The following is a 13,303-nucleotide window of genomic DNA, read 5'->3' as shown; positions in this document are numbered from 1 at the left end:
GTAAATGAGTTAGTAAATTTTGAGCCAAATTAAAATGTCAGTCTCTTCATTTAAATGACAGGAATGTTGCCAAAATCTCTTTCATCCTTTAGATCATGTTTATGGTAGCTAGGAAATCTCCACTAAAATCCTTGGCTTAGACCGCTATTCCTGGACTCTTGATTATAATTTTGCAGTCAGAAATTCTCCAGACTTGATGGAATCTTAACATACACTTTTTTTGGATAAAATTTCTCCTTTTAACTCAAAATTGTGTATTGTATCATTTATGTAACTTCTTTTGTCATTACAGTAGCATGATAGAATTCATTAAAGTGAACTTAGGCATAATTCTATGAAAAAGGAGTCAGAAAGCAAGTTGAAATTTTTTTCTTGGAAAGAAAAAAAGTTATCTGAAAGGCTATTCAGGGGAAAAAAAATACAGATACTGGCTCTTTGTTTTTGTAGAAACTTTAACTGAACTGAGCATACTTCTGGAGGACTTTATATATCTCTGCTAAATTATACATATTTTTATATTAAACTTAATTACATTAATTTCTATGGTTTCCCATTTAAGCTGCTACACTTTTTTTATTATTTATTTTCCTATTTAAAAAGGTAAGACTTCCTTATTATACCTTTGTACTCACATGCATTATGCAAATAATTAATGGTTAGAAAGGCAAGTAGAGATTTTCGTTGCCTTCTGACCTAATACATTTGTGCTTGGACAAGTTTCCCTTTACACATGTGTGAGAAGTAAAAATGGAAGGGTTTTAAAACTTAAAACTATGTGAAGTACTCTTCTGATCTCTTAGAGGAAAAACACTATCTATTAATTTACCCAATTTACACTAATTTTAGTCCACAATAAACATTTAGCTATCCCTTAGAATTTATGCTCTTCAGTCATAGAGTTATTAGCTTTCATATTTGTTAAAAATTTAATATCTATTCAAATCATCCCATGATCTTTACTTTCAATACAAACATGAAAGACAATCATATATATGTATATATGTTTACACACACACACAAACACGTGCATACTTTTCTAAAGTTAGCTCAATGAAATACATAGAAAGAATAACAAGTAGAAATTTCTAAGTTAATAATCAATTCAGGACTATTTAATCCTGAGTAATTAATCCCACATTTTCTACACTCATTCTGATTCGGCAGAAGTATGATAACTTGACTCAATAGTTTGAACAACTTAAGTACATCTCACAGAGAAAATGAAAGTGTAAAGCATTTTACAAGTTACCTTCTCACCCAGTATGATTTTTTTTTTACTTGATGCTAAAGTAATCAGGCAAAAGCCATGCTTGTCATCTCTTTGGTTATGGCCATCTGTATTTAATTACATTTCTTTCCTAAATGTTTCATGAGTCTCATAAAACGTGCATGTGACAAAATTCGTTTAAGTGTTCATCTTCACTGCTACTGATAAGAAATCAGTCACAGTGCCACACGTTTACCTTGATTTGGAAAGACGACAGTGTTTATGTGCAGGACATTTTAGCATAAAAGAGGATTATGGTTTATTAATAAAAGACAATAAAAACTGATCACTCCTGCTTAAGATTTCCTTAGTTACTTTGTGTAATTTTTGTAAGGGATGTAAATTACTTTTTTTTTCACTGAACAGAGCCTTTTGATACATATTTGACTAGATGCCCAGTTGGACGATTAGACTTATAAAGGCTTTCCTGAGCACAAGAAGCGGTGGATGTCACAACTTGTTTCAAAGGATCTTAAAAAAAGAAAAAAAAAAAAGATCTTAGCTTAAACATAAAAGAGAAAGAGGGAAGTATTGCTGTATATCTTTAGCTCATATTAAATAGGAAGTGTGAGAGAGTTGAAAATTAATTGTAATGACTAATTTTCTATAATAAATACCAAATTTCCTATCTTTGACAATATAGAGTTGATAAGCTAAACATAATAAATTTTAATTTGCATCCACAGGCTTTCATAAACAGGTTAGTTAAAAGAAATACAAAATATTAGTATGGTTCTTGCTCACAGATATCAGAGAAATCCTTATGGATTTCCATATTTTGTATAAGTGTGTGTATATATGTGTATGTATATGTATCTGTCTGTATTAACATTCATGTATATGAATATGTGTGTGTGCATGTATTACTGATGACCACGAAATAAGCATCTTATATAAGAATGTAATGTTCTCATCAAATTTCAGCTCCCAGTGAAGCCCCAACAGCAGTAGGCGTAAAAGTCTTATCATCTTCTGAGATATCTGTTCATTGGGAGCATGTTGTAGAAAAAATAGTGGAAAGCTATCAGGTGAGTTCAATTTTTACCAAACTAAATACACTTGCTCATAATTATCAGCATACCTTTTCAAATATGTTGCATCTCTCAACGTTCTGTGTCCTTCTGATTTATGTGACAACTAACACTATATTCTCTGTGTTTAATATGTTGGATATTTATTAACTAACTTATGAGTAAAGCAGGGGTTCCAAACTGACTTATCTATAAGAGATGTAGAGTCCTGTGTGTAGGTAAACAATTGGCCAAAATAAAAACTAAGGTAATAACACTCGGGCTTAAGCACAATCTTTTGAAACAAACATTCTCATAAAATGCTGGTAAATCTCAAATTTTGGGGAAATCATTTTGGTAGTTTGGTAATTTAATTTTTTTTACCTTATTTGACTCATTAATTCCACTTCCAAAAAGCCCTCCAAAGGAAATACTTCTAAATATACTAAATATGTATCCCATTATGCTATCTATGAAGGCAGAAAATTGACAACATTCAAAATGTCTCAAAGGAAACTTCCTTCAAAATAAGTCTTAAAAGTGTAGTAGGATTTATCCAGAAGGATAGGGGAGGACTTGTCTTAGTCAACAGAAATAAGACCTGGGGAATTGAAGCTAGTTCTGCCTGGATCTTTAATATGAAATTTAGACTTGATTTTGTAGGAAAAGTGAAGTTGTCTCATATTTTTAAGCACAAAGAGTGAAAATTAAGAGGAACTGACATCGTCCTACCTTTGCAGATGAGAAAATGGATGCCAGAGAGATTCAACAACTAGCCTTAGTTAGCACTAATATACTCAAATAAAGTGCTGCAACCTGGCTTTCTCAAGACCCTGTTTCTGAGATAGAACCACAAAAGCAGCCCCAGGTTTTAAGTTTTAAACTCACAAGCTAACAGGAAGCTTTTTTTCTTGGTATCATAGGTTATGATTTGGGTAGATGTTAAAGTGTTTTCAGATCATCTTTGCAAGTGATCAGCTGAAGTTGTCACCAAGAGAGTGGAATTATAGAAGTGGACTGTGAAGTTCCAATATTCATAACTTATTAAACTTACATTTGCATCTGGTAGAAAAGAAATAGAAATGGAAAAGAGAGAGAAATTCACTAGATGTTAGAAAGCCCTGTAATAAATAAGTCTGAGGTATCTTGGGAGAACACATCAATATTTAGAGCTTTCAAGCCATATTTTGGACTTAGGATTTCTTCTTTTTTTAAATATTATTCATTTGTAAGCAATAAAAAAGAGAAAAAAATGATTATTTAATATATAACCCATGCATTAACTCAAAGTGCTAAAGATGTATTATTACTTTGCTAAAAACATGCCACAGAAATAGATATTTTCTTTGTCTGAGAATTATATGTTGACTATTTTATAACTTCTGACATGCAGAGTAAAATGGAAATATGAGATGTGAAACAATGCACTGGCAGCAGTGAATTTAGACAATAATCAGAATATACGCTCTTGATGCGGAATAAGCTAAGTAGAAGATTCTCAATTAAATAGCAAAAGATAACCTTAACAGCTAAGATTTTCTCAAATGATCAAAAACCGTATGCCGTGAAGAAGTTTAGTTTCACAGATTTCTGACGTTTCACAACTCCATACTAGAAAATTATGAGCTCTGCTGTTGAACAGACGTGGGGTTATCTCTCAGCTCTGTCACTTAGAAACTTTGTGGAAAATTTATTCAAACTTTCTGGGCCCTAGTTTCCTCACTTTTAAAGCTGAGAGTAATCAATGCCTCATATCCCGTTGTGTGGAATAAATGAAATAACCTGTGTTTAACGCTTTTCCCTGTTTTATATCATTGGACATTTGAAGACAATGATGACGATGATGATGATGACAATGATGATAATGTTAATAATGATAATATTTGTTGAGCCCTATGATGTCAAACATTTAATTGAGCTCATCGTATTGAATCCACACAATCCCAGGAGATAAACACTATTATTTTCTCCATTTTAAAGGTGAAGAACTTGAAGTTAAAAACATTTATCTGAGTAATAGTTGGTATAAACTGACTTGAACCTAGGTCTTGCCTCTCCGGAAAAGGGTTAATTAAAAATGTTGGAAGGGCTTCCCTGGTGGCGTAGTGGTTGAGAGTCCGCCTGCCGATGTGGGGGACACGGGTTCGTGCCCCGGTCCGGGAGGATCCCACATGCCGCGGAGCGGCTGGGCCTGTGAGCCCTGGCCGCTGAGCCTGCGTGTCCGGAGCCTGTGCTCCGCAACGGGAGAGGCCACAACAGTGAGAGGCCCGCATACCGGAAAAAAAAAAAAAAAAAAAAAAAATTTTGGAAATAAATCATAGAATTATTGTTTCCATTTATTCTTTCTTTAAAAAGCCTTTAAGTCTTTCATACAGAGCTTTAAATATCAAAGAGACAAGCATGAAAGCTTAAAAGAGAAAATCTGTAACATTTATTCTCCTGTAAGAAAATGCCCCTTTATGGGGGAAAAGCTTGACTCACTATAATGCGGTTATTGTTACTATTTTTAGATGTGAAGGAAGAAGCCGGTGGTTTAACAAGATAGACGATCAAGAAAACTAATATCCTACTGCACTTCCCATGAAAGTGTACTATGGGTCTAAGTTATAAAGAAACAGAGAAAAAAAGCAGGGCATTAATAAAATAAGATAAATTAAAAGTTGGAAAAGCCCAAGTCCTGTGTGATTGACCCCATCTCAAGGTTAATTTCCTGACATTTCAAGTGAGAACTGCTGGCAATTGGATTTTTAAAAATCCCTTGTGGTTTTAAAGTGTATCTTGTAGAAAGTTTAAGTTTTATTCTTTCCCCCTCCTGGCCTAGTTAAAGAGCTCCCCACTTTTAATCTTAATTTCCTGCAGTGTAGGTGAACTAGAAGAATGCAAGAAGTATTTCTTATCAAAGGCTTATTAGAAATTTGGGCTCCTGCCCAGGAATCCACAAAAGACTTAGTTTACTCACCCAGCAGGTAAAGAATTCACTTAATGAAAACAAGTAAAATATTCTATCAGGAATAATAAATACAAAACCTCTTAGCAGCTGAATTGGAGATTAATGCTGATGATTGATTTCACAACTATTTTAAAAGATTAACCATCCTGAGTAGTTTACACAGATGTCTTTAAAAGTTAAATTATTATGGTGAGCATAAGCTCATATTTAGGAAGTGCTCTATTTTCTTATTTTGGAGAAGACATCTATCTTCATCTGGATCTCCCCAAAGCAAAGTCTGACACACAGGTATAGAAGAAGTTAGTGTTTTTGTTGTTGTTTGTTTTAAATATGATCCCAGGGAGCAGATATGAGGAAAAAGCAGAATGAACAGGAGAGGGTTTAGAAAAATGCTTTATCTTGTTGGCAACCACTGTGGGCACTGGTACTCCATCCCTTGTGATCTTTAAGGAGCTTCATAAATGTGGTTGAGAATTACCCCACATAGAATGAAAGGGGAAGCATTCATCCACTGCTATTCCCCATTGGTTAAGAGTGGCCCCAGGGGCATCACCTCCCCTCCCTGCATTGATTGCAGGACAAGGTTCACACTGCAGCATCGAGGATGACCCAAGACAGGGAGTGAGAAGTTAGCAGCAATAGCAGAGGAAAACTGCTAACTGGTAGTACTTATGGGAAGCTGGTTGAAGCCTACATAGAATTGTTTGGTTCCTGCACCAATGGCTAGAATAAAAAGGAACTTTGAATAGGTTCCAAGAAGTGTGAGAATACAGATTTTGAGTGATATATATTATTACTATTCCTAACCCATAGAATGTACTAATACTTGAATTAGTCTGGGATCTGGATAATATAAAGTTATTATATAATATCTTTTTAAGATATTTTTCACTTAAATAACCGTATTTAGATTTTTTTCCTAAAAACTGTATTAAATCCATAACAAAAGAATATTCAGCTGTCAGAAGATATTTTTTTCAGAAAATTCAGAATTTGAAGAAGAAAGTTTGGAAATCTGATACAAAAGTTTACTGAAGTGGAAAATAATAAAATGGAGCAAGCTTAATTTTCAAAAGTACTAAATATCTTTAAATACTTCCACAATTGTAACATCCAGGTTTTACTCTAAGCCTCTTTGGAGAAAATGAGATTAAAGAGCTGTTTTTCCTACAAATTTCTTAAATTTTCCTCGGAAGGGATATAACTATTATCTTTGTACAAAAGTGGTGTTATTGTAGTTCATAAATGTATGGAAATTATAATTATTCTTTGTTATATGATTTAGCCCTTTTTCTGAGGCTTTTCTTTTCAGCTTCCCAATACTGTTATAAAGAGTAAATTTTCTTGGGACAAAATTATACACTTAGATCATCCTATCAAATATATTAGTAATTTTATATGAACTTAAACATTTTGATTTCTTACTTTATTTATAAGATCTATGGAGGAAAAAAAACATGTTTCCTTGGTTCACTACTATATTCCTAGCATCTAGCACATAGCTGGTACAAAGTAGATACCCAGAAAATATTTGTTCAATGAATGAATGAGTGCCATACATCAAATGCAGTCCTATGTACACAGCATTTGAAATAATGAATACCTGTCCTCAAGGAGTTTATAACTTAGCAATAGTAGAGACCAGTAATGGGGCAATTCCATAATTGTTTAATAAGCACTAAGATAAGTTAACACTAGACATGGGGTGTTGTGGAGATTTTAGGAACATGTAAATAAAGAGTTAAATTTATATAATGCCACAGTGTTAAATAGAAATAAATACACCATATGTTGCTCTAGCATGTGAAAATGAATCTATGGTCTACTGTCCATAAAGCAGGACCTGCTTCATTTATTTTTTTTTTTCCACTAGTTCATCCAAGCTGCCTTTTGGTCTCCCTAGTGATTAATCAAAAGGAGTGCATTTGTTCTGCTCCATGACTACAGGTTCAACCCTTCACCCCAAACAATTTTCTCACAGATTAATATTGGTTCTTCACCACAATGGGCAACTTACTGCAGGGATCAAACACAGTGGTCCAAATTATCTATTTGGAAATTATTTCTAAGTGCATGGCCAGTGCCTAGTTCAGATAAAAAAAAAATGCTAAATTTTACATATATCCACTATTTATTTTAGAATTCTTTGAAAACATTGCAAGCTAAATCTAAAGGTATGCTTTAAATTAAGGAGAGACAGATTATTCAACCAAAATAATTTTGTATTGGATGCTTTCCTTAGTAGAGGTTTAAAATACTGTAAAAGTGTCTGTAAAAAATCTCATATTCTAAAATAAGAAAGTCAGAGATTATTTGATACACTCAATAACTCTCTCTGTTCCCTAGTTACCAGAGCATAACTAAGGCACTGCTTAAATTTATTGTGAATTTCAATGGAGACTGTGTAATATAGATCCCTGACAAAATCAGATGAGTAAAATAATTGGCCATTTAAGATATAGGTGCAAAGAGTAAATTAAAGAAAATTTTGTTCTTTCCTTTTGTATTGCCAAAATGCCTCATGGAATTTTGGGTAAACTGTCAAAAAACTTTGTCACTTTAAGTCCTCATTTTAATACTTAGTGTCTTTTAGAAATGGTCTAGTTAAAAATCTCCTCTTTAAACGAGATAGAAAAGTTGTTATAATGAATGAATAAAAATTTAAAATGTGCTCTCAAGTATCCACATAAAAATGTCTGAACCTCGGGGACGTCAGTTTTGATTGCTATAAAACAGGCTAAATACTACCATTATTGGTTTGTTGAGAAAATAATACACATGGATGATCCTACTTTAGTACCTGGTATTTCACTAGAATATAAATGTTCATTTTATTTCTCTTCAGTCAAGCAGTGGAAGAGGCCTTACATGTCACACAGTTCAAATTTCCACTAAAATATAGGCCGTCTTCCTCCTTCTCAGATGAATGTAGGCACTGCCTGGATGCTTCCAACACCAGGAAACTCATGCCTTCACAAGGAGGGTCCCATCCTCATAAAGTCTTTTCTCTGCCAACTGAGATCTGCCTTTGGAGCCACTTGTAATATTCCGCTTCCTCGGTTCTGAAGCCAGCCTTCTGGTCAGAGGACAGAAAAGCCAAAGAGATTTCATCAAAACTATTAGGAAATATATTATTGGCATCAGAAAAAATGAGCCCTAGTATACAAAATAAAAATATCACAAAGGAAACCAATAAGCAAGTAGTAACTAGCCTTTGTTCTGAAATGTGCTCATTCTTCATATAAACCTCACTTTGTCACAAAGGGAATTTGAGCCATCCAGTTCCATTTTATAATGTTTTTTTATGTGTTTATGTAAATAAACATTTCAGGATTATATAAATATTAGATATTATCTTCTAGTATGTTGGTTAATTGTGAAATTAAAATCTCATTATTTTATAGACAGGGCATCTAAAATATAAAATTGCAGTATACTTATAAACAATCCTCTCCTTTTTATTTATAACTGAGATGTAATTATAGATTTTTAACCAATAAAACAGCCTTATTGGAAGAATGAATATTATAATTCATAGCTTTTACTTAAACTTTAAGAGACAAGGAAGGCTGTCATTGATATGCTGGTTGGTAAAAGTAATCATTTCTAATCACAACATGAATGAAATTTTTTAAAACTTATTTTAAAGATAACTTCTACAGCTAATCAAGTTATTAGGTATAATATTTCTTTGATATCTGGCCTGTATATAAGTTCAAAGGAAATAATTTTATATACATACTTCTGAAATAAGCTGGCAGAAAGTAATTAAGCTAGCATGTTTAGGCCTCATGACTATTTTTGTTTATCAATGGCTCTTAACAAATTTGCAATTATGTAAACACAAATAAAGCTGGAAATAAATTATATAAATTATTGTGGCAAATACTTCCAAACAGAAACCAGTTTTATAGTTTGAGAGCAAACCTTATGCACATTTGTTTGGCTTTTTCTCTTTTTTCGTCTGTGTGTGACTATTTCAGGCAATGAGGTGAGCCTTTAATTTGCTTTTGACACTTCTAATCAGATATGCATTGTGTGCCTTGCCATTTTCTAAGACTGATAGAAACGTAAGTAACATTAAGTAACATTCGAGAATATGATGCTCAGCCAACATCAAGTGTCAGAACAACTTGAAAAGAATTTTTTGCAACTGAAGTGTCTGAATCATGAAAAAATATTACTCAACTTGTATGTTTGCAGATTCGGTACTGGGCTGTCCATGATAAAGAAGCAGCTGCACACAGAGTGCAAGTCACTAGCCAAGAATACTCTGCCAGGCTGGAGAACCTTCTGCCTGACACCCAGTACTTAATGGAAGTCAGAGCCTGCAATAGCGCAGGGTGTGGACCTCCCAGTGATATGATTGAGACCTTCACCAAGAAAGCACGTGAGTCTCAATATTTGCATTTTATACTTGTCAAAAACTCCCAATTGGTTCAGTGATGATGCAGGTATATTTGAGAGAAAATTACTACCCAGCAGTCTGAGCACTTTTGGTTTTCAATTTTAACCTTTAAAAATCACACAAGATTTAAAAAAACAAAAACAAAAACAAACAAAAGCATTGATAGTTATTGTAGATGATGAAAAAATGTGGAGAATACCTTCACACATTTAATGCTCCATTACAGAACCTCCCTTTGTAAAGACTGCCCACAAAATTTTGTATCATTAGACAATTAATTTGTTATTGTTTTAAACTTGGTTTTATAGGAATGCATCAACAACATAAGAAAATAAAAATTCTATAATTTTTCTATGCTTTGATTTATAAACCTTCATCACTGCACAATGAAATACAAGTTAAATGTTGTAGCATTATGTTCACTCTCTTATTACTGTATGTTCTCATTGTTAATATAACAAGACCACCTGCCCTGCTCACATTTTTTGGTCATACCCATCTTCCTGACTTCACTATGATAGCTCTTTTTTGAACCCAAGTTGAACAGATGGAAGAGGAGAACTTATATTCAGAATTTAGGGAAACTTCACAAGAATTTGAAGACATGATTACCATCAGAGTTTGAAAATTTATGAAATTCACTTGGGGGAAAAGAAAGTTCTAATGAAATAATAAAACATGGTGGTAAGATCCAGGCTTTGGTATCAGACAGGGGTTTCTAATCTGTCTCTATCACTTACTCAATGTGTGACAGTAGACATATTACATCAAATCTTTAAACCTCAGCTTTCTAATTTGTAAAAAGAGCATTCATCATTTGTTCTTTGTTCAATTTATTCATTCATCAAAAATATGCTACATGCCCAGAACAGGTCTAAGTGTTGACGATACAGAAAGGATGAAGCAAGACCCAGATCCTCTTCTCAAAGGGTTTAACAAACTAATGGAAAGAGAGGAAGAGAGAGAGATGGAGAGAAATATGACAAATAAATAAGTATAACATCAGATGACAGAACAATAAAGTGAATAAACAGATAATATGGGAGGAGGAGGCCAAGATGGCAGAGTAGAGGACCTGAGCTTACCTCCCCCCATGAACACATTAAAAATACATCTAGACATGGAGCAATTCTCACTGAAAACAAACTGAAGATTGGCAGAAATACTCTTCTACAACCAAGGCTATAAAGTAATATCCACATGGAGTCAAGTAGGAAGGGAGAAGAAGTAATCAGGTTGGGACTCATGACCCCAGTACGGGACATAAAAGAAGAGGGGGATATCACAGACTCAGAGATCTCCTGGGGAATGAGGGGTTTGAGCCACATATCAGACACCCCAATCCTGGGGTCCAACACCAGGAAGATGAGTCCCCAAAGCAGATTAAACCACCAGTGGGACTTACAAGAGGGCTGTAGAAAACAAGACTCCACTCACGAAGAGTGTGCATACACAGTTGCTTACTCCTGGGAACACGACAGAGGAATCAGATTGAAAATCCTCTGATGGCTTTTCTTGGGCTTTCCCAGAATGTGTTCCAACTTGCAACAGTTGCCTTCTTCAGAAAAGTTCCCAGATAGGACAAAGTCTACATTGCCAAGGAGAGTGTGCAGTTGTGGGGGAAGGAACTGGAAAAGAACCAGCACTGCATCTGAATGGGGCAACGGCAGCCATTACTTGTGTTCACAGAGGCTCCGAATTGGGAGCTGTCTCAAGCTCTGACTGGCTTGCCAGGACTGTCTTATCACATGCTCTAGCCTACACTGGGCACTCACTCTAGCCCCCTTGCTTTAGCACTGCTCCCCTCTGAGGCAATGATTCTGTTGCTGTGGGGAGGGAGAGGACACATTTAGAGGGAATGGAACCAGCTTAGACCTGACCCTCAGGGCTTCTGCTCCAGCACCTTGGGACTCAAAACTGCCCCCAGTAGGGTGGTGATGGCCACTGAGCATAGGAGAAGCTCCAGTACACACCTGGCTCTGGATCTAGTCCTTCTGTCTCCAATCCCACATTCCAGCAGAATGATAGTTACCAGCACACCATAAGAGGAGATGTGACCCATGCTCACTTCAGATCCAGTTCTCCCACCAAAGACACTGGACACACAGAGATTGATAGGGGCACTACAACACAAAAACACTCCTTCAAGAACTGAATAGTTAAATGTTTCACCTAATTTCAAAGAGACTGAGAAAGTTAAATATGAAGACAGAGAAATTAGTTTCAAGCAAAAGAAAAAGAAAAGAACCTCTGTAAAAAAAAACAACTAATGAAGCAGAGATAAAGAGTTTAAAGCATTAGTAATAAGAATGCTAACTGAACTTGGGAAAAGAATAGATGAAGACAGTGAAGATCTTAACTAGGAATTAGAAAATGTAAAAAAGAACAAATCACAACTGAAGAATGCAATAACTGGAATGAAAAACACTAGATGGAATTAACAGCTGACTACATGATACAGAAGAACACATAAGCAATCTGGACGATAGAATAATGGAAATAATCCAATCAGAACAGCAAAAGAAAAACAGATTTTAAAAAATTGAGAAGTTTAAGAGACCTCTGTGACAATATCAAGCATACTAACATTTTTTTTTTAATTTATTTATTTTTGACTGTGTTGGGTCTTTGTTTCTGTGAGAGGGCTTTCTCTAGTTGCGGCGTGCGGGGACCACTCTTCGTCTCGGTGCACGGGCCTCTCACTGTTGCGGCCTCTCTTGTTGCAGAGCACAAGCTCCAGACGTGCAGGTTCAGAAGTTGTGGCTCACAGGCCTAGTTGCTGCGCGGCATGTGGGATCTTCCCAGACTAGGGCTCGAACCCATGTCCCCTGCATTGGCAGGCAGATTCTCAACCACTGCGCCAACAGGGAAGCCCCCTTACTAACATTTTTATTATGCGGGTCCCAGAAGAAGAAGAGAGAAGGGGGTCAAAAGTGTGTTTGATGAAATTATGGCTGAAAAGTTTCCAAACCTGAGGAAGGAAACAGATATCCAGATACAGGAAGCACAGAGGATCTCAAACTAGATGAACCCAAAGAAACCCAAGACATATCATAAAGAAATGGCAAAAGTTAAAGATAAGGAGAGAATTCTAAAGGCAGCAAGAGAAAAACAAAGAATCACTTACAAGGGAACCCCCATAAGGCTATTAGCTGATATTTCTACAGAAGCTTTGCAGGCCAGAAGGGAGTGGCAATAATATATTTAAAGTGCTGAAAGGGAAAAACCTACAAACTAGGGTACTCTACTCAGCAAGGTTATCATTCAGAATTGAAGGAGAGATAGGAGAAGCAAAAACTAAAAGAGTTTATCAATACAAAGCCAACCTTACAAGAAATTTTAGAGGGTCTTCTCTAAGTGGAAAAGAAAAGGCTACAACAAGTAGTAAGAGTTGATATGAAATAAAAAACCCTATTAGTAAGAGCAAATATATAGTAAAGGCTGTGGATCACCACTTAAATAAGCAACTATGAAGATTAAAAAATGAAAATTATAATATCAACTATAACCACAATAGACTGTTAAAGGATAAACATGAAGAAGCAAAATATGACATCAAAACAGAAAATGTGTGGATGGGAGTTTAGAAAGTAGATCTTTTAGAATGTGTTTGAATTTAAATGATTATCAGTTTAAAACAAGTAGTTATAGTTGTAGGTCAACATTTA

At 35.0% G+C, this 13,303-nt stretch overlaps 1 protein-coding gene across 1 annotated transcript in view; it reads left to right on the top strand.

Moving 5' to 3' along the window:
• The window catches only part of CNTN1 (contactin 1), a 230,812-nt gene that overhangs the window by 168,025 nt on the left and 49,484 nt on the right, over positions 1–13,303 (top strand). Inside the window, exons 20-21 of the mRNA XM_065886561.1 lie at positions 2,192–2,295; positions 9,431–9,617. Coding sequence (XP_065742633.1) covers positions 2,192–2,295; positions 9,431–9,617 — 291 coding nt within the window. The remainder of the gene's footprint in view (positions 1–2,191; positions 2,296–9,430; positions 9,618–13,303) is intronic.

Source organism: Phocoena phocoena, chromosome 11 (genome assembly GCF_963924675.1).
Source record: "Phocoena phocoena chromosome 11, mPhoPho1.1, whole genome shotgun sequence".
NCBI lineage: Eukaryota > Metazoa > Chordata > Mammalia > Artiodactyla > Phocoenidae > Phocoena > Phocoena phocoena.
The sequence above is the reverse complement of the archived record's forward strand: the minus strand, read 5'-3'. Positions and strand labels throughout refer to the sequence as shown.